The sequence below is a fragment of the Amphibalanus amphitrite genome, unplaced genomic scaffold (assembly GCF_019059575.1).
Source record: "Amphibalanus amphitrite isolate SeventyFive unplaced genomic scaffold, NRLGWU_Aamphi_draft 000282F_arrow, whole genome shotgun sequence".
In the NCBI taxonomy this organism is placed as follows: domain Eukaryota; kingdom Metazoa; phylum Arthropoda; class Thecostraca; order Balanomorpha; family Balanidae; genus Amphibalanus; species Amphibalanus amphitrite.
Window position 1 is genome coordinate 212,463 of NW_024881777.1, and position 22,137 is coordinate 234,599.

At 45.6% G+C, this 22,137-nt stretch overlaps 1 protein-coding gene across 1 annotated transcript in view; it reads right to left on the minus strand.

Annotated features, from left to right (window-relative positions):
- The window catches only part of LOC122387331 (gamma-aminobutyric acid receptor subunit beta-like), a 130,710-nt gene that overhangs the window by 70,516 nt on the left and 38,057 nt on the right, over nt 1-22,137 (minus strand). The window contains exon 2 of the mRNA XM_043377441.1: nt 11,487-11,590. Coding sequence (XP_043233376.1) covers nt 11,487-11,590 — 104 coding nt within the window. The remainder of the gene's footprint in view (nt 1-11,486; nt 11,591-22,137) is intronic.

Consider the following 22,137-nt stretch of genomic DNA (forward strand, 5'->3'; position numbering starts at 1 on the left):
CCATGTCATTACGTCACTACTAATGACATGTCCGCTGGCTTGCCCCAGCATACCACTCACTGTCTACTACCACGCCATTACGTCGCTACTAATGGCTGTCCGTTGGCTTGCCCCAGCATACGATTCCCCGTCAACTACCATGTCATTACGTCGCTACTAATGACATGTCCCCGCACGCCCTGTCCCAGCAGCTCCTTCTAGAGCACTGAACAGCGGCATGACTTATACTTTCTGAGGTCACCAGTACTTCTCATGCAGCGGCAGTGTTTATGTTTCCCTAATCTTTGGCGTCTTTTTTTGGCGTCTTTCAGAAGAGCCCAGGAAGGGGTCAGGGGTCGAGGCCAGCCAATGCCAACACACCGAACGTAATAGCTTAGCCCGGACTCACTTAGCAACCTTAACGCTAATGGTCATTTCACGATGGAACCGTGCAAATTATATTAGCGGGAAGTTGCGCCATCCCTAGTCACCTCCCACCTCCGCCAGCGCCAGGTAGTGCCTTATCACGGGACAGGTAGTGCCACCTAGGTGCGCCGGGGAAAACTACGGGTCGCATAGTGCCACCAGATGTCGCGCACACACGACAGGCGCAGATATATGGCATTTAGAACGTGGGCGATATATTGTAACAGCGTTGATTTCTACCATGAATGTATTTTAGCAACTTACAGCATGGGCGCAGGCAATGGAACCACAACGGCTACCACAACTGCACGTAAGTAAGTCCGACATACGACTTATGTTGGACACGTGGCAACGCTGCCCAAGCGGCCTTTTCCGTTAGGACGCCGAGCGACGGAGTGCGCGCAGCCATATTTTTTTTTGTCTCCCTCTGTCCTTTCTAGGGCGTCTTTCAGAAGAGCCCAGGAAGGGGTCAGGGGTCGAAGCCAGCCAATGCCAACACACCGAACGTAATAGCTTAGCCCGGACTCACTTAGCAACCTTAACGCTAATTTATTTTTCGGTTCACCCGACAACCACAAACAAGTGGGCATTACGACGGGAACTGGGAAAAGCACAGATCACGGTGACTAGCACAGATAACGCAGCCTCGCACCGTTCGCACATATCATACAGGATTGTTAACCCGCGCCGGGCCGCGAGTTTCCTAAGTGTGGAACTATTCATACCGTCGCCCGTTCGAGTGACGTCATCACTCGGCGCTGGCGGCTAGGTGCGTGGATTGGCGGGTCCTTAAGTTGGCGAAGAGGCAGAGCCAGTTATCCTGCGTAAATATTTAGTCAGTCTTAATTTTAGCGAGTTCCCTAGCTAGAGAAAAAGTAACTTGTTCTACGTAAATATATAACCGGTGTTATTTCAGTTATCGTTCGTGCATTCGCCCACCTTGGAAGCATATCTCCTAGGTGCTCCTAGGTGCTTGAGTTTTGACGGTGTGGTTTGTGCACTGCGTTTCGCTTCAGCATTGAGCAAATGTCTTCAGTATTACTGCAGGTGATACTGCCTATCGGCGTTGAATGATGTTTGACACCAATAGGACATAAATTAGCAGGTAGTGCGAATTTATTATTAGTAGATTTATAAACGACATTATTAGCAGATTTATTAGCGGATTTATTATTTATTTTATTAGCAGGTAGTGCGGAACTATAGTGCGGATAGTGAGTGACGCCATCTGAACCGATGCTGGAGATGGTAGCGCCACCTGCCGCCACTTAACTGCTCGCTACTTGTAACAGTGCCTGGCTGGTGCTTTGTGTTGATTGTTTGAAGCGTTAGTACCTTATGACGCATAATATAAGGTCACTTTGCAAAATGTGAGGAGCATGGACGAATTAATTTGTGAGACATGGACGCCTTAGTAATACATAATTGGTCCCAACACAAGCTATGCATTAGATTTCAATGTAATTGCTCAGCTTCCCATAATAACACCGGGGGCGCTAGTGCTGTGCGCCGCTAGCCTATAATCGTGCAGCGATTGGTCAGCCGACTGTGAGCCATGACGTCACAGCCTGTAACGTCATCTCGGCGAAGCTTGCGCCAATCATAGACCTTAGGTATGGGCAGTTCCACACTTAGGAAACTCGCCACCGGGCCGGGGGGGGGTGTTTGAACACCCCCCCCCCCTGCGGTTTTTGACACACCTTTTTGTGCATCTTTTTCGCACATGTTGAGCAAATTTCAGACCCAGGTTACGCCAAGTGACCTCACCTCCGAAAAAAATAAGAATGCTCGTCATACGAGTAGCTACACCGATTGATCGATTCCCTTGAAACTTTCAGCGATTGATTAGAGCAACACTATCTAAAAAATGTATATCTCGGAATTTTGCCATCGGTGACCTGAGGTCAAGTCAATTTTGCGGCCTCTCCAATATAAGTCAATGGGAGAAAATTGAAAAGCGTCTGTTTTGCACGAACGCTATTCTAGACACTCTCAAACATCGAGATGTAAGTAAACGTGACACACTGAACCGGAAAATGGCAACTGTGACCCCTGGTTATGTCCCCGAGGTCATCTCAGGAACAGAATCTAACAGTTTTTCGCTAATAACTTCTGATAGAGGCGTGCTAGAGCGCTGAAAACGCCTTAGATGTGTTCGGCTCGACGTTTCGGATCGACTGATATGCAACATGACCTTTTCCGGTCAGGTCATGACCTTGACCTGATCTCAAATTTTCATGTTGACCTTTCAAGGTCAAATTATAGCTCGCTCATTCGACGCGTCTCGACGAGAGAAACACGATGCTGGCAAAAGTAATGTCATGGCTCTTTTTAGTCAAAAGTTATTGCCGAAAAAACGCTTTTCGTAAAAACGGCTATTTTTTAGTTTTGCCCTCTGGAGGCTAAACCGTTGACCTGAGGTCAAATCTGAGAACATTACTCAGAAAGGTCTGGAAAAGGGCTATCGAATGCGCTTTTCTGCGGTGCTGTAGCTCTATTGGTCCCCAGATAGCCGTTGGCAGTTTCCAAAATGTTGAAATAATCAACGTTTTAGCTTTGGTGACCTCTGGTGACGTGACCTTTGACCTGACCCAAAAAATGACCAGTGTTTTCGTCCTTATTTTGGACGTTCTTTCGATTGCCGCTTACCGCGTGTCGCTACGTTGCCCAGGAGCCGAGTTAAAAGGGGGGTGTTCAGACACCCCCCGGCCCGGCGCGGAATCTCAGAGCAACGGCCCGGCGCGGGTTAAAGGGACAGTATAATCGAGAAAAAAATCAATGTATGGAGCTGATTTTTTTCTAGCATTTCTTATTTTTCTGAATCAGAAAAACATAGTTTGAGGACCGGGCTCGGTGAAAAATATTTTTTCATGAGCGAGTCATTTTCATGAGCGAACCACCACTACAAGCATGGCCGCCACTTTGGAAGCCTGCGAAATTACTACAGAACTGGCGCAGATAATACATTATTGACGCTACGCTTACGCGGCCGCTCTTCTGATTGAGTTGTCGTTAGGGAAAGGCAGCATTAGGTATTGCCCAGAAGATATCACGTGACAATATTCTCGTACTTGAAGCAAATGTGAAGTACTTTCAGCAGATCAGATGACGTCATACATATACGTCATACATTGGAGGGAGATTGTGATTCAAGCTGGAGGAATTCCTTTGTTGAGCCGCTAGAATCCGAAGGAAACAGCGGAAATTGCCTACGACTATTTAATGAATTTAACGGTGATGAATAAGTTCGAAAAACGTTTTGGCTTTATAAAATTTGATGCAATGACCAGGGTAAAAGTTTTATTACTGGCGGTCAATTCAAAACGGCGCAAACATTTAAACAGTGAAGATAGTGAAGCACGATTCAAAGTGTAGTACACCTTTCGTACTTTGAGCGGCGATAGCGGGATAACGGTGTGGAGCTTCGAGGATCGGTCTTCAGTTCCCGGACCAGAAAGGTGGGGCCTATGCAATGTCAAATTTCATCAAAATGGTGATACTGTCCCTTTAACATTTGCAATTCACACTTATGCACAATTTTCACAATAGGTACCTATACACATTCCAATAAGACGCATCGCAGTGCTACATTCCTAACCGCTTAATTCGCCAGCATCCGCTTTACTTTTAAGGTATTTGCAAAATTCGGCGATAGAGCATTGTCGTAAATGTGGAGGTAACCCATTCCATATCTTACAATCGTGATACGATAAGGATGCTTTTTTGTATTCGGTTTTAGGGATGGCAATGTCCAAATTGCCACATTGCCTCGTCATTCGCTCAGATCGTTTCACTTTAAAAAGAGATGAAATAGCATTTGGAGTACTTTCTAGGAAAAGAAGACTTTTTCGAATAATTTTCAGCACAGCCATATTATGCTCGGCCCCAACGTCACCATGCCAAGCTAATCTCGGTGATTCCCGGCCAGCAATACGCCGCGCAAATTTTATGATTTTCCCTATTCTTTTCCGTTGCGTTGCATTGCAACTTCCCCAGACAGATATGCAAAAACGAACGTGGGGGAGGACTAAGGCATTGATAAGAAGCACAATCGTTTTTAGGGGCATAATGTGGCGAAGATGACCAAGACCAATCAACATGCCTATCGATTTCCCCACAACGGTGCTAACATGTCGATCCCATGACAGAGACTGGTCGAGAGTAACGCCTAAACTTACGATGTATGAACTGATCGCAATGCTGGTATCAAATATATTGATGCTCTTAATACTCATGCGTCTTAAGCTTGCTTTGGAGCCAAAGAGGATTGCTTTTGATTTACTAACATTAAGGGCCAGCCGATTTCGAGAAAACCATTCAGCTAATATTTGAAGGACTGCTCGAAGGCGGGAAATCATGTCATTTACGTCTTTGGGTGAGCCGAAACCACGATCTGGGTGTCATCAGCATATTGAACAATTGTACAGGTCTCGCGGGTTTTAAGGGTAGGTTTTGCCTTTCCGGCATATCTTTTCGTCTTCAGCTTTGTAGGCTCGAAGATGTGACCGATTTATTCGTATAGTTCCCTACCATGATTATGAAACAAGGTTTAACCGTATGCCGAATAGTTTCGGAGAAATTTAAAGAAAACCTCAAAATCTGCCGTTTGGGGAATTCTGACCGCGGCTTCCCTGCAGTCGCCTATGACTACAGTGGTGCCACCCAGCGGGTAGGACGCTGAAACACAGAGGCATGAATGAACCCAGCGCGTAGTAAACGGTGAATGGAAGCGGGACTCAGTAGAGGCTATCACTGCGGCCCGCGCGCAGGGCGTCCTTGGACAACGGCCGAGCCCTCGGGCGGTGAGGGTAGAGGTCACGAGAGCCCGGCGCTGTTTAGCGTGTAGGGAGGGGTGAGGCGCTCGCCGCCAGCCTTGTAGCTCGGCCGGTGTGGCATGTCTATGAAAGCAGGGGTTGGGTCGGTTGGGAGGAGCTGGAACAGGGTGATAGGTTTAGGCATAGAATAGAATGGAATTGTGCTGAGGCCAGTGTTACCAACAGAAAAATAGCCGGCTGCCAGTATTTTTTAGAAGTCTCCCTCAAGGTCAACTAATAACCGCTAAATATATAATAAATTATGATCGGAAAAAGTAACCGCTATGGGCAAAATATTCCGGCAGCCGGCGATTTTGCTGTTGGTAAAACTGGCCTCAGATCAACTAAAAATATCTTTTGCTTATTAAAATGCATCTATCATTACGAAATAATCCACAATTATTTATTGAGATAGATACAATGAATTGTATTTTCCCGATGTTACCGTTTTTATAACTTTTATTATTTGCACTTGAAAGGACGGTCGAACGAACCCCTCCCCTCACTTTTCTCGAACAACTCGCCATAAAGTGGCGGATCGCATTCGCCACGTATGTTTATACAAAAAAAATCGTAGCTGCCATAGATCGGCATAGATCGGCCGAAAATGGGATTTTGACAAATTGATGTCAATTGTGAATTTTTTCACCATAAGTTTTCCAAAAAGTCGAGCTATTGATCTGATAATTGGCATATCGATGGACCACGTTAGCCCGCGCCCCGTAGGGCTATCGGCGGACCCTACCACCCGTGAGGGGGGGGGGGCGTTTCGCCCCGCCCCCAAGATCTCGGAAAGTTACCGGCCGATTTTCAAAATTTAAACGGTGTTGGATAGCCGGCCAGGGCTGCAGAGTCGGAGTCGGAGTCGATAGTTATGACCGGAGTCGCAGTCGAAGTCGCCAAAATCTTACCGACTCCGACTCCGGGTTCGGAGTTAATTTGGCATAGCTCAAAGCCATGCCCTACACATGCTTGCTTGGAAATATTATGCTCGTTGATGTTTCCAATTTCCAAACCAGACTTTGCCGAAGCTAAGGCAAGGTTTCTGTTTTGGACGATCACTTTCAGCGAAAAACCAGAAGACCGGCTGTGCTAGAAACTGCTTATGGTACTGAATGCTATTTTTAGAGTATCTATAGCTGCGATGTAAGGTCATGGAACGCGCGATGATTGTCTCAGGCAAGACAAAAAGACCTCCGACATGAACTTTTCTATCATGATATGGACTTATAGGGAAATGCCCGGAGTCGGAGCTGGAGTCGGAGTCGGAGTCGGAGTGGGAGTCGATTTTTGAAGCCGGAGTATATTCGGAATATTTTTCTCTTCAAGACTTTCTCGAAGTATAGAAAACTTTCGGTTATTTTTGGAAAATAATATGATGATTGCTGAAATAATATGCTTTAATGATAAACATCTTATTGTGTTACACATTTTTATCTATGTTCAAAACTGTAGGAGTGGCAGCTATTCCCGCAAAAGTTTTTTTTTTCGAAAATTGCAGACCTATGACGTTATTCTGATGTCATTTTTGGCCAACCTATCACACTCTCTGGAAAAAGACGGCCCCGCATGGTGTAAAATTGATGCCGAGAGGGACCCTGAAAGTTTGGTGACGACTGACGATATCTACAATACTTGGGGAGACATGGATTGAAAAAGGGAGAAAAGTCGTTTCGGACTCCTGTCCCCCTGAAAGTCGAAGGCTAAAGCATATTTATCTCCTATCATATGGTGTTATGCTTCTTCAAGCGACTCATATGGATTTGGCTTCAAAAATCACAAAGATAACAACAAATAATATTGGTGTAACTAGAACCCAAATGCCTATCTATTAAAAATGATGTCAAAAATCCATACACCATTTTCTGCGGTAAGCTTTGTGTCTGGTAGTTTTGGAACTATAGTGCGGCAGAAAATAAAAATGTAGTGTGACACGATATCCGGCCTCATCAGGTCACGGATAATTAGCAGAAACGTCCCCAACAAATAACAGCGCTTAACAGTCGTCTGCCGGCCCCATTGGTAACCGGCTAATACTATTCGCGACCTTGGATCGGCACGCTGCCGGCTCACTCAGCCCGCTGGCTACGGGCGACCTTGACCGCTCAACACCGATTGGCCAACGGACGGGGTCGTGCGCCGGTCAGCACGTGGAGAGGACGGGGCACAGCACCGCACATTGTATGCGACCTCTGACCTTTCCCTGTCTCCTGACCGCATGACGGATCGCCGGCCCAGGCGGTAGAAACCGGTTCTAGCCTCTACACACGCTGCCACCCTAACCCTCCCCTCCCCCACGCTACTACGTGATGTAGTACACGCTCGTGCGTAACTGGGCGGAGCAAAGGGTCGCCGATACAGGGGCGGAACTAGTTGCCCTCCCGCCCGCCGAGCGACCTACCGCTAAAACCCGCGAGACCTGTACATGACTCGGATACAGCAGTAGGCAAATTGTTAACAAATAAATTAAAGAGCATAGGGCCCAAAACACTGCCCTGGGGCACGCCGGACAGAACGTCGCGTTTCTCATCACAGCCCCTAACAAACTGTTTTCTAGCGTCTAAATAGTTCTTAAACCATGGATGGTCAATGCCATACTGACACAGTTTGTCTAAGAGTAAGTTATGATTAACAGAATCAAAAGCTTTCAGCTTAAATCGAGAGATGCCAAAAGGCATACGTCACCCTTGTCGAGCGAAGATCTTATTGATTCTGTCAGGGTAATGAGGGCATGATCTACTGAGTGGTGTGGTCGGAAACCAAACTGGTTTCTGCCAACACACAACATTCATTTAAATAAGATCTAGGCTGGAGAGAAGTAAGACCTTCGAGGATCTTGGACACAACACATAACAGGGATATAGGCCTATAATTTGATGCCAATGCTTGGTCACCCTTGCCTTTATATATAGGTACAATTTCTGCGACTTTCCAGTGCAATTACATCAAAAGTTGAAGCGGAAAAACTTTTTGACCTGTCTTTAGCGAAATTTTTACATTCATACCCCCAAAACCCCCTAAATATTGACCGAGAGCAATTAAATTTGCACAGTGGCGAGAACTTCAGGGGACCCACTTACCTACCAAATTTGGTGTTTCTAGGTGCCATAGGAGCCAATCGCGAGGGGGAGGGGGTCGCATCGACCCCCCTGCCATGAAAAATGCCCTGCCAGGGCGAGGGTTAACCCGCACCCTGATGGGAGGGGGGCATTTTGCCCCCCCCGTGGTTTTCCTTGAATAACGAGAAAACAGCGGCGCGCAGCGCCGCCAAATTTTGGGTACCTTACCGGGCATCAATTTGACACCTTCACACAAAATTTCAAGTCACAGGTCACCTCTGGTCAGGAGTTATTGAGGTCAAACTGAGGTCATGTTCGAGTAAAAATGAGCAAAAAACATGACATCTTAAAACGCTCACCAATTCTACAGTTAACAAGCAAGTTCTTTATGGGGTTGTGTAAAACAAAGGCGGCACTACAAAAATGCGATCTCGGATTTTCGAAATTTTGGGTTTTTGACCCCCAAAAATTAAAAAAAGATTTTTTAGAAAAACTCTAAATTTCCAAAAAAAAAATCGAATTTCGAAAAAACGGAATGTATGTGATAGTCCCTTCGCCGCTCTTCTATATACATACCAAATTTCAGATCGATACCTCTTTTTTTGGTCAAGTTATAGCGAAAAAACTGTTAAAAATTGATGACGTCAAATTTTTGAAATCAATTTTTAGCAATTCTAGACCACGTAGCGCAAAACGGAGACCACCATTGGACTCCCCGTGACGAGCTGCATCGAATCGATACCCATTTGATGCAAAAATATCAACTTTGAAATTTGACCTAATTTGACCTGACCTCGACCTGACCTTGACCTGACCTTCACCAAAACATAATCTGAACCGACCCCAGTGGCTGCCTGTCCCTCATAATCGCATTTGGCATATAAAATGGACCATAAAACATGCATCACATGATATTTTTAATTTGTGACCCTCAGTGACCTGACCTCTGTGACCTGACATGGTATCAGTGACCTCAAATAGCAAAATATGTGTTTGACGAACATTTCCCCATCGATGATTTCCAATGAAATGCAGTTTACTCGATTTTACAACTCATTTCTTGAAATGCCTGTAAACGGTGAAAATTCGACCTTTGACCTGACCTGTGACGTCATCGGTGTGACCTAGGTCAATGAAATTCGGTCACAAGGTAGTTCCCCATTGGGGCTATCCAGCGCCGTTTGCCGCTTGTCGCTATGTTGCGTGGTTCTCGAGATCTTAGGGGGGGGGGCAAAATGCCCCCCCATCAGACCACGTTGCTCGGCAGACCCCATCAGGGCGCGGGTTAAAACATGTTGTAAATCTAGCAGAACAATGAACTGTCTTCACAGGTATCCTGAATAACTTTGATAGCGATATGGATCGCTAAACAAACAAATATAACACTTGTTTAGCAGGACGAGACTCGAACGTTTCTTCCGTGGCCGGTCAGGCGGGCCTAGCGCCGGGTCCACGAGTTGATAAGGGTCATTTCAAGCTTCTGTGTGGCTGAACTTGATCCATGATGACGCTCAGTTGTGTGATTGCGCTTTGTTGCCGGCTGTGAGAGATGCATATTAACCCGAGCCCTGATGGGTCTGCCGAGCAACGCGGTCTGATGGGGGGCATTTTGCCCCCCCCCCCCCTGGATCTCGAGAACCACGCAACATAGCGACAAGCGGCAAAGGACGTTGGATAGCCCCAACGAGGAACTACGTTGTGACCCAATTTCATTGACCTCGGTCAAACCGATGACGTCACAGATCAGGTCAAATGTCGAATTTTCACCGTTTACAGGCATTTCAAGAAATACGTTGTAAAATCGAGTTAAATGCGCATCATCAATAAGTAGAAAATGTAAAAACATGACCTTTTCGGAATGGAATGGAAATGACATCTTTTCTAATTTGAAACTGTTTGAAAAGACCTGTGGTCGAAATATTATATTCTTTCAAATAAAGAATATATTTGTACATCATTAGTTTTGGTAATTATCGAGGAAAAAAGGTCATGTTTTACATTTTCTACTATTTATAAACATGTTCCTCGCATAAGCACTAACCTCATTAAAATGCATCTCATTGAAAATCATCGATGGGGAATTGTCCATAACATACTTTTTTGCTATTTGAGGTCACTGATTCCAGGTCAGGTTACAGAGGTCAGGTCACTGAGGCTCAAAATATGAAAACATCATGTGATGCATGTTTTATGGTTCATTTTACATGACAAATGCGACTATGTGGGTCAGGTAGCTGTTGGGGCCAGTTTAGGTTATGTTCTGGTGAAGGTCAGGTCAAGGTCAGGTCAAATAAGGTTAATTTCAAACTTGATATTTTGCATAAAATGGGTATCGATTCGAGGCAGCTCGTCACGGGGAATCAAATGGTGGTCTTTGTGTGCGCTACATGGTCTAGAATTGCTAAAAATCGAGTTCAAAAATCTGACGTCATCAATTTTCAACAGTTTTTTCGCTAAAACTTGACCATAGAAGGAGGTATCGATCTAAAATTTGATATATAGATAGAAAAGCGCAGCATCTATCATACATATTCGGTTTTTTCAAAACTCGAAAAAAGGAATTTTGGGTTTTTTAGAATATATTTTCGGGCGTCAAAATACTAAAATTTTGAAAATCCATTATACCAGTTTTGTAGCACTATTTTTACCCTACACGACCACATAAAGAACTTTGAGATTGCTTGTTGACTGCAGATCCTGTCGGCAATTCAAGATATCATGTTTTTGCTCATTTTTGCTCGAACATGACCTCAGTTTGACCTCAATAACTCCTTACCTAAGGTGACCTGTGACTTGAAATTTTGTGTGAAGGTGTCAAATTGATGCCCAGGAAGGTACTGATCATTTGGCGTCGCTACACGTCACTGTTTTCTCGCTATTTAAGAAAAACCACAGGGGGCAAAATGCCCCCATCCGGGTGCGTATTAATATTTGAGAATATTTTATTGCTGTATCTTGTTCTTTTGGCATTCAGCTTTCACTGGAAAACGAAAAAACATGCCTTTGATTTCAAGAATGTCCTGGACAGCTCGTTGAATAGAAAATTATTACGTTTTTACAATAACGCAATTTAAAAAAGGCCATTGAGCGATTTCGATAAAAAGTACATTTTCTAATCAGCTTACCGTCAGATTTCGAATGGTATATTTCGTTTCTTTTGTGGATGACTTTCCGATGAGCCGTGAGTGGGCTGCGAGCGCCAACTCACCTCCGAAGTTGGGCCGCAGGCGAATGTCGTAGCCCTCGAGCAGCCGGTATATTGTCTGCGTCACGTTTACGAGTCTCTCCACGCTGGTACCACAGTTGACGTCACTGAAATAGAGGCGGCCCCGGTCAGCCCGAGTTCACCCACAGCTGACGTCACTGGCACAGAGCCCGGCCGGTCAGCCCGGCGGCACACACTCGGGGCTCGATCGGGCCTTGACGCGTATGGCTTCATCCATGTGGAGCTTCAGATGCCAAATGTGACCCTGATGTATTTGATTCAGTTCAGTGGTTCGAGCAATACTTCACTTGATGTATTGTAAAACGATGTCTTGAAACATTTTGACAAGGGTAGGGTGGGGTAGTTTGAACATATGGGGCATTTTGAAGATAGTATGAATAACACAAAAATACAGAAAATCCATATAAGTGGCACGACCATAAAAGATAAAAGGATGATGAATAAGGTTAAAAGGTATAAAAGGTAGGTATAAAAGGTATAAAAGGTCTAAAAGATGAAGCAAGGTTGGGAGAGTTTTTATCGAACGGAAATGATAGACATTCTGTTAACCCGCGCCCGGCTGGGGGTCCTGGATTTCCACGCCCTGCTGGGGGGGGGGGGTGTTTGAACACCCCCCTTCTAACTCGGCTCCTGGGCCACGTAGCGATACGCGGAAGGCGGCGTTAGAAAGACCGTCAAAAATAATGAGGAAATCACTTCGGTCAATTTTTTGGTCAGGTCAAAGGTCAGGTCACCAGAGGTCATTGAAGGCAAAATTTCGCCGATTTCCAGGTCGAATGTCGACAATTTCCAAGAAGCCAACGCATAACTCGGGAACCAATAGAGCTACAGCGCCGCGGAAAAGCGCATTCGATAGCCCTATTAACGCCCTTTCTGAATAATTCTCTCAGATTTGACCTAACGTCAACGGTTTTGCCTGCAGGGGGCAAAAACTGCAAAAATAGCCGATTTTTTCGGAAAGAGTTTTTCTGCAATAACTTTTGACCCAAGCCTTGTACGAGCTTACTTTTACCGGCATCGTGTTCCTCTCGTCAAGACGCATCGAATGAACTATAACTTGACCTTGAAAGGTCAACTTGAAAATTTGACCTCAGGTCAAGGTCATGACCTGACCGGAAAGGGTCATGTTGCATATCAGTCGATCCGTATCGTCGAGCTGAACACATCTAAGGCGTTTTCATCGCTCTAGCATGCCTCTATCAAAAGTTATTTGCGAAAAACTGTTAGATACCATTCGTGACCTAAGATGACCTCAGGGCATAAACAGGGGTCACGGACACCATTTTTATGTTCAGTGTGTCTAAACCACTTGTAATTCAGTGTTTGGGAGTGTTTATAATGTCGTTCGTCCAAAAGAGGCGCATTTCAATTTTCTCCCATTGACTTATAATGGGGAGGTCGCAAAATTGACCTGACCTTAGGTCATCGATATCAAAATTCTGAGATATACATTTTGTACATGCTGTTGCTCTTAGCAATCGCTGAAAGTTTCAAAGCGATCGGTCACTCGGTGTAGCTATGACAGACATTGAAACTTTTTATGAGGTGAGGTCACTTCAAGTGACCTGGTGACCTGACCTTGAATGACCTTGGTCAGAAATTTTCACAACATGTGTAGAATTGATGTACGATAAGGTGTACCAAAAACGGCCGTTTTTGAGATATTCGCGAAAAACCACAAGGGGGGTGTTCAAACACCCCCCCCCCCAGCAGGGCGCGGGTTAATTGAAGAGAGGCGACTTCTGTTGACTGACCGGTGTGCGGCGTGCAGATATTGATACTCTGCAACTGTTATGTTTGTTGTTGTGTTGATTTTTCAAATGAAGGAATGTTTAGGATTGTTCTGCCTATTTGTTTATGGATCAAACAACATCGGTGGTGGCGAGATTATTGTTTTTATGGCAGGTACATATAGGCAGTATGTTCAAATTACCCCACGGTGGGGCAAATTGAACACACCGTGACTTGGTGGAGAAGTGCGGCTATGCTATTCAAGGTATGCTCGGCTCGTCCAAAAATGAGGCTTGCATGGTGAAAACAAGTGACATTTGCGCTAATGTAACAGTTTTTCTTCATCCAGGATTGAGCTAGCATTTGGTACGACGGAGAATATATAAAGATATGTTCAAACTACCCCACCGTAGTAGGGTGAGGTAAATTGAACATACTTTAATATTTGTTTATTTTATTTGTTTGTTTGTATATTTGATTGTACTTTAATACTTTAACCCTCGCCGGCACAGGGGGTTGATAAAACCCCCTAAGGTTTTCGCGAATAACTCGCGTAAAAAGCGGCCGATTGCGACGAAACTTTCAGTACCCTCGCATTGATCAATTTTACACCTACCCCGAAACTTTCATGACCCTGACCCTAATGACCTTTGACCTGTGACCTCTTTTCCGTGACCATGTTTGGCCGAAATCGCGATTCGGCGTATGTCGGCATGCATTAGCCGCGCGTTTGCAAGCTTTTCGTGGTTTCAAACGTTCAAACATGTGATTTGATGTTGCTCCCATACATTAGGGTGGGTGTCAAGGTCACCTGAAGGTCAGGTCAGGTCATTGACCTTTGGTGACCTCGGGTGACCTCGGTTCACTTTTTTCGAGTTTAACATGTTTCTAGGCTAGTTTTGGAGCTGAATTCGAATTAAGCAACCATTTAAACATTCACGAAGTAGGTAGTTTTGGTGCCTTCGTAACATAGTACGAAGCTATTATAGGATTAAATTGGACTTACTCCACAAGAGAATCGTTTTCGGTCGACCGAAAACGATTCTCTTGTGGAGTAAGTCCAATTTAATCCTATAATATCTATTTGCTCTCCACACTAACATGTCTCTAAGTCTATAGTACGAAGCTGTCAGAGGCGGTTGACACGTATTACGAATACCCGTCACAGCCCCTACCGGTTGACCTGACCTGACCTGACCCGACCTGGTCTAAATGCTTAACACGCGCACCGACGGGGGTCTGCGCCAACTTCGCACCGACGGGGGGGCGGATGACCGCCCCCCCCCCCCCTGAGATCTCGAGAACGAAGCCAGATAGCGACAAACGGTAAACGGTATCGGATACGCACGGTCAAGATCTACAATTTTTACAGAGGTCATTTTCAGGTCAGGTCAAAGATGACGTCACAGGGGTCGAAAAAGTCAAAATGGCGGCGCTAGATATGGGGAGTTTTTTTCTCGAATAACTTTCGAATTAGTCAAGATAGGAACAAACTAAGGGCATCATCGTGATCCTCTCGTCAATCCGCATCGAATGATACATATGTTGACCTCGAAAGATCAAGGTCAAAGGTTGACATAGGCGCGGGAGCCGGGGGGGGGGGGCAGTGGGGGCAGCTTGCCCCCCCCCCCCCCAACTCTGGGGCCGTGGGGGCGGTGCCCCCACAGCTTTGAGACGGAATACCACACTTTTTTTGCAAATGTTTTCTTTTTTTGTTGAAAAAGCCGAGGGGTGAAAAATAAGTGGCCTAAAACCGGTGAGAAAACTAGATTTGGGGGTACCCTAGGTTGATCTCTATTATGGTGTGCCCCCCCAGTCGGAAAGTAGTTCCCGCGCCCCTGAAGGTTGACCTCAGGTCACATGACCTCGAGGTCATCATGTATATCATTCGATGAGTCTTGACGAGCTGAACACAATGAGACCATCTACGCGGCTGTACCTTGTTCCTGTACGGAGTTACTGGCCAAAAACCTTTGGTGACCTTTGATGACGTCACATGACCTTACAGCTGCCCAACAGCAAAACAGATCTCAAGGTAGTGAAGTTCGATCGTATATGAAGTCATGTATGGTATATGGGGCCATTCCGACCCGTTTTAGTGGTAAAAACAGGGAGTTGATTTTCCCCCATTGACTTATAATGGGGATTGGGGAGGTCGCGAAATTGACCTGACCTTAGGTCACCGATATCAAAATTCCGAGATTAACAAATTGTAGCTACTAATGACCTCACAACATCCTGCGACTTTCAAAGGCCTCCGACATCTATAGTAGCTCTGGCACGGTGACAAAGTTGCAAAAAAGTGACTTGAGGTTGGGTCATTCAAAGTGACCTGGTGACCTGACCTTAAAAGGTAGGAGGTTCAAACTTGCACACCATGTGTAAAATTGATGAGGGAATAGTGGTATCATAGCGCCCGCGGTTTTCCCGCTACTCGCGAAAACCCTCAGGGGGCGGATATCCGACGCCCCGTCGGTGCGCGTGTTAAAGACATCATCTCTGATCAAAACTAACACGATATTCGTGATCAGCACCCCGGAAAACCACATGGCAGCCACACTACGACTTTCTAACAGGTCCCGATTTTCCCGGTTTTCGGGTCATTGACCTGACCTGGAAGGCCACCCGATGACCTAGGACCTTAAAATTGGGTATCATCGGCTTCCTCTCATGACGGGCAACACGCTCGTTTTTCCGCGAAGCTCTAGCTTGATCAGGGGCCAAACGCGAGGGGGGGTCGTACCCCCCCCCCTTGTGTCGTCGAAGGACGCAAAATGGTCTGTGCCGGCGAGGGTTAATATTCGTTTAATTGTCCCAAAACATCCCAAAACAACATTTTTGACACCAATCTGGGCGTTATATGTGACACTGCAATGATCTCCGACACCCGCGAGACACCCCATGGGAATATTTTCCTCATTTTTTTACGCTGTTTCACGGAAAAAATATTTACACCTAGGTGATAAAGGTAAGCCCAGGTATACACTATTTTTGCAATTATTTCACACCACATACACCTTTTTTCAGATTTTTTACTCTTCAAAGGTATCACCGAAAAATGGAATTTTAGCAGTCACACCCGATAAAGGATTTAATGACTTACAGGACAGGGTGATATTAACCGTGTTTACATGGGTTCCCTTAATCTTCCCCTATTTGTCTCTTAAATGTCCCTTATAAAGGAATCCTCTGTCTCCTTTACCTCACTTCACTACAAATATGGCGCAACTAAGTCATTCTAGAAGCAGTTTGCAATAGGGTTGGGACCTATCTGCATGCTCTGTATGTTTTGGTAAAATAAAAAAGCTCAGAATTTTAAATGATTTAATTTAAAATCACTTTGTTAAAAAATGCCTAGTTAGCTCAGAAATTAATTATTTGTGGCTGAAAACAACTTGCTTCTGATTGGTCGGGCTAATCATGACGTCACATGTAGGTATATAACTGTCTGTATATTTGGCGCAGTTGAGACATACATTGTCTATGTATTTTCCTATGGTAAATCGGAGTGATTGGTCGTGTTTTCAGTATCTCTTTATTTTGCGCTGGTATTGCGTGGCTAAGAAGTTTTATAAAGAATGGCATATACTAAAATGTTCCTTTAATAATGGAGCTTCAATACCTGTGAGTTTTATTGGCAAGCGAAAACTGATTTCGCTGTTATTTTATCTGGAAATTACTCATTTTTTAGGTCAATATTCAAAATATTTTACGGGAACAAGTTGGCACTTTTCTTGATTTTAGCACTCAAATCGCGTGCGATTCAACTGTATTGGAACTTGCAAAACAGCTTGGTGATTAATTAACTGTGTTGTTATGGCACTGTTTGCAAAGCATGGATAATGAAACTCTGCCAAAGACTTAGCTACATAGCAATGCCTCAAGTAATACGCAGGAGGGACAGAATTCAGAGTCCGATCGAGAAGAATCGGTGCAAATGCTACGAAGACCAGGCAGCTCTGATACAATAGCTAGTCGTCTCACTACTCTCACTCCATTAGACCAGCTGATTCCAGACAGCACCGACTCGGATGCAAAGATGGAGCTCATCTTCCAAGCCAGAAACCAGTTCTTTGATGGAAGATGTGATGCTGCCTCTGTCTCTGCTTTGTTGGCCAGTTTGGACGGGGCGGAGCTCCGCTCCTTGCGTGAGCGGTTATTCGCCTGTCATCCAGAAATAGTTCCTCCGTTTGCTGGCCATTCCCTGATTAGGTGCAATACGGGGAGCTGTAATCAGGGAAGTAACTTTCCATATGAAAGGGGTGCAGGTGCACCCCCGTCCCCATCCACTAGAAGTGCACCCCCATAGGCTAAGCGGCGCCCCACACGCCGCCCCACACGATTAGCTCTAGAGCAGATGGCGAGGGTGATTTCCCGGCTACATTCCATCTCGGCGTCGTCATGCTTGTGGGCTTGGAAAGCGTCCAGTCGTATGTAGGGTAGTGTAGGGGTAGGGTTGAGTTCAATAAGGTCCTTACATTTGAAAGGTTTGAACAACCCGCAATCAGCATAACATACCACAAGTTAAATAAAAAACTACCAAACTCCGCCCAACTAATATTAAAACCCGCGCCCTGCTGGGGGGGGGGTGTTTGAACACCCCCCCTTGTGGTTTTTCGCGAATATCTCAAAAACGGCGGCGCGGAGCGCCGCCGTTTTTGGTACACCTTACCATACATCAATTCTACACATGTTGTGAAAATTTCAGACCAAGGTCATTCAAGGTCAGGTCACCAGGTCACTTGAAGTGACCTCACCTCATAAAAACTTTCAATGTCTGTCATAGCTACACCGAGTGACCGATCGCTTTGAAACTTTCAGCGATTGCTAAGAGCAATAGCATGTACAAAATGTATATCTCAGAATTTTGATATCGATGACCTAAGGTCAGGTCAATTTTGCGACCTCCCCATTATAAGTCAATGGGAGAAAATTGAAATGCGCCTCTTTTGGATGAAAGACATTATAAACACTCCCAAACACCGAATTACAAGTGGTTTAGACACACTGAACTTGAAAATGGTGTCCGTGACCCTTGTTTATGCCCTGAGGTCATCTTAGGTCACGAATGGTATCTAACAGTTTTTCGCAAATAACTTTTGATAGAGGCATGCTAGAGCGATGAAAACGCCTTAGATGTGTTCAGCTCGACGATACGGATCGACTGATATGCAACATGACCCTTTCCGGTCAGGTCATGACCTTGACCTGAGGTCAAATTTTCAAGTTGACCTTTCAAGGTCAAGTCATAGTTCATTCGATGCGTCTTGACGAGAGGAACACGATGCCGGTAAAAGTAAGCTCGTACAAGGCTTGGGTCAAAAGTTATTGCAGAAAAACTGTTTTCGAAAAAATCGGCTATTTTTACAGTTTTTGCCCCCTGCAGGCAAAACCGTTGACGTTAGGTCAAATCTGAGAGAATTACTCAGAAAGGGCGTTAATAGGGCTATCGAATGCGCTTTTCCGCGGCGCTGTAGCTCTATTGGTTCTCGAGTTATGCGTTGGCTTCTTGGAAACTTTCGACATTCGACCTGGAAATCGGCGAAATTTTGCCTTCAATGACCTCTGGTGACCTGACCTTTGACCGGACCAAAAAATTGACCGAAGTGATTTCGCCATTATTTTTTACGCTCTTTCGAACGCCGCCTTCCGCGTATCGCTACGTGGCCCAGGAGCCGAGTTACAAGGGGGGGGGGTGTTCAAACACCCCCCCCCCCCCCCAGCAGGGCGTGGAAATCCAGGACCCCCAGCAGGGCGCGGGTTAATAAACATTACAGCCAAACTAATGGCCTAAATAAAAATATATCTCAAATCCTAACAGTTATCGCGGGTGATGGCGCCATGAGTTGCTATAGGTCCACAACTAAAAATTGACACAAAATGCAGGAGCTTGTATTTTGCATACTGAGTGACTCAGAGATATGAAAATCACACCAACACACTCGGTGCACTGTCCTCTACTAGACCTAGAGCCGCAGGAGCGCCTGGTGGCCTTCGTCAGACACACGGCGGACGTTTGTCTTCACCTGTGCCATCAGCCTCTGGCACACTTCCGCGGGAACTTCCTTCAGCTTTTTGACGATTCGTGACTGGAGTTCCTGTTCATTTTCTGCCTGCCAGCCGTCCTTGTATACTGATGCCTTCAGCAAAGCCCAAAACTTTTCTTTTGGTCAGAGTTGAGGCACTGCAGGTGGGTTGTCGTCTCGTTTAACGACCTTTATATGAAGCCTCTTCAGCTCTTCTAGGACGGACTTTTCGTAATGGGCTGAGGCCAAATCTGGCCAAAAGATCACGTTTTCTTTAGCATGGTGTTTCTCAACGAAGGCCTTTAACCGAGGAAGGCACTGCTTTCGGTATGTTTCACCATTCATGGCACTCTTGTATGCCATGAAACTTTGGCTGATCCGAGCGGTGGAAATGGCCACCCAAACCATCACCTTCTTTGGGTACTTCTCCTTACGTTGATATCTGACTTCTGGTGCGGTATTTTCTTTGTTTTCCGTATAATAACTTCTATTTGCTTGGACTTCCGGGCAGTGAAACGGAAAATAACTTTCGTCGTCCATGACAATGACTGTATTTTCTGATGGCTTCAGGTCACCCATCCTGAGCTTGCGACATCTTGTTTTTTGCTTTTCTTTCTGGGCTTCCGAGGCTCCCGACGTTTTTTCCCGGCGTCGATACTTCAGTGGTGTCTTAGACGACAGTATTTTAGACACATACTGTTGGGTGACATTGAATTTGGCTGCCGCACGTGCCTGCGACCTCCCGATTTTCTCGTTCATGTACTTCTTCAGGACCAGGGGCGTCGACACCGGTCCGACTTTTCCGACTAGTCGGACCACTTTTTCGACTAGGCGGTGCCCTGCTGTGGCTCGCGGGGGCCCCTGCTGCAGACCGCGGGGGCCCTACTGCGGCTCGGGGGGCCCTGCTAGAGACCGCGGGGGCCCTGCTGCGCCTCTGGGGCCCTGCTAGACACCGCGGGGCCCTGCTGCGGCCCGCGGGGTCCCCTTCTGCGGCCGCGGGGGCCCCTGTTGGGGCTCTCGGGGGCCCTGCTGCGGCCACGGGGGCCCCTGGGGGCCCCCACCGGTGGGGGCCCCCCGAGAAAAAGTCGGACCAGTTTTCCTTACGCGTCGACGCCCCTGTTCAGGACTTTAACTTTTTGTGTGGGCATTTTGACCGCTGGCCGGCCACTCCCAGGTTTTCGGGTCAATGCCCTACCTTCATCACACTTCGAAATTACCCGGTAGACTGTTTTTCTCGGTACATTCATCACAGAAAAATGTTTTACAGTATATGGTTTGCCCTTCGCCCAGTTTTTCATGTAAAACCGGCCAATGACCTTTCGGCGGTCATTTTCGTTCAGACCATCTAACGAATTCATGGTTTCAGTAAGAATGAAAAAGTTCAACGATCTAAAATAAGAACATTTTTATTTAGCTCGAGACCAAATTTCATCCTCATTGGTTTCTCCGTTCTGGAGATACAAACTGCCAAACTTTGTGTCAATTTTTAGTTGTGGACCTTTATTATCCAAAACAGATGCAAATAAACATGTTTGTATGTCCTATGTATGTTTGTTTTAAAACCGTTGCAGCGGCGCTGGGAACTGCAGTCTTAGATCTGGGTATGTTTGGCATCTGCAACTCTTCATATACACATTAACCCTATTTCGGACGGGGAGGCCTTTCAGGATTTTCTTGTACAATTGCCAAACGCCGCGAGACATTCAGCTCATATTTGGTGACTTTTCCTAAATGCTCTTTGCACACATCTCAGCAAAAAAAAAATGCCGGGTCAGGTCAGGTCAGGTAACCAGAGCGGGTTTGTTGACCCCACCTCAGAAAAGTTTGCAAACACGTCAGAGGTTGAGTTTTTCACGAAGTTATTTCCTCTCATCAAGTCTTCAAAACAGTACCTGCGGTATGTGTCGTTCGTATATCTCAGAATTTTTGATCTGTGACCTGAGGTTAGGTCAGAGTCGTGACCTTTACATTGCAAGCCTATGGAAAAGTATTGAAATGCGACCTGCACCTCGAGTAAACGAGTCAAAACCACCCAATTCTTTAAGAATATGACAAATTATCTTATCTGTAATGATCCAGGTGCCATTTACTGACAGGGACACCGGAGAGGGTTATCTGAGCCGAGATCATGTGAGGTGATATCTACCATACATCAATGCTATCAATGCAAAAGCAATATTGACAATGCTTTTGCTTACAACACTTACAATACTTACGATGAGACCAGCAAGCACTCTGCCGTTACAGTTCTAACTTCTGTTTCGAAAACCGACGTTACACACATTCGCCGCCAGCATAACATGTATTGTTTGACAGTAACAAAATACAATTGACATCTGAACCCCAAACGGACCACCATCCACTCAAATTTTATAACCCTGACCGGTCAGGGGGCGAATGGAGGTCATCTCCTGGGCATTACACTCAGCCCTTACACAAAATATCTCACCTCACAGTGATCATTACAACAATAGCACCGACTTGATAGTGGATTTTAAAGTACTTGCATCAGCTCTTCCTGCTATTGCAGACGATCATCTCCTCAGGGTAATGTTGTTCGGGACATGAACGAAGATCGTTTTCGGAGTTTCATAAGTGCTGCTGCAACAGCCTGGCACAAAACAGGACTTGTACGCTCTTCTCTGCACTTGACCCTTTAGTATATCACAAAAGAATTGTTTATAATCCATCTTACGCTTCTTTCACAGTCTCCCTTGCCACCGTAGGGCGTAGATAGATTGCTGTTGCTGGTAAGTTAAGGCACGGTAGATAGAAATTACCTCGGTTCTCAACGCCTTAAGCTATTTTCATAAAAAAAGAACAAATGAATGATCAATAAGATGACAGGAATGTAAACATTTTAATCGTAAAGTAGT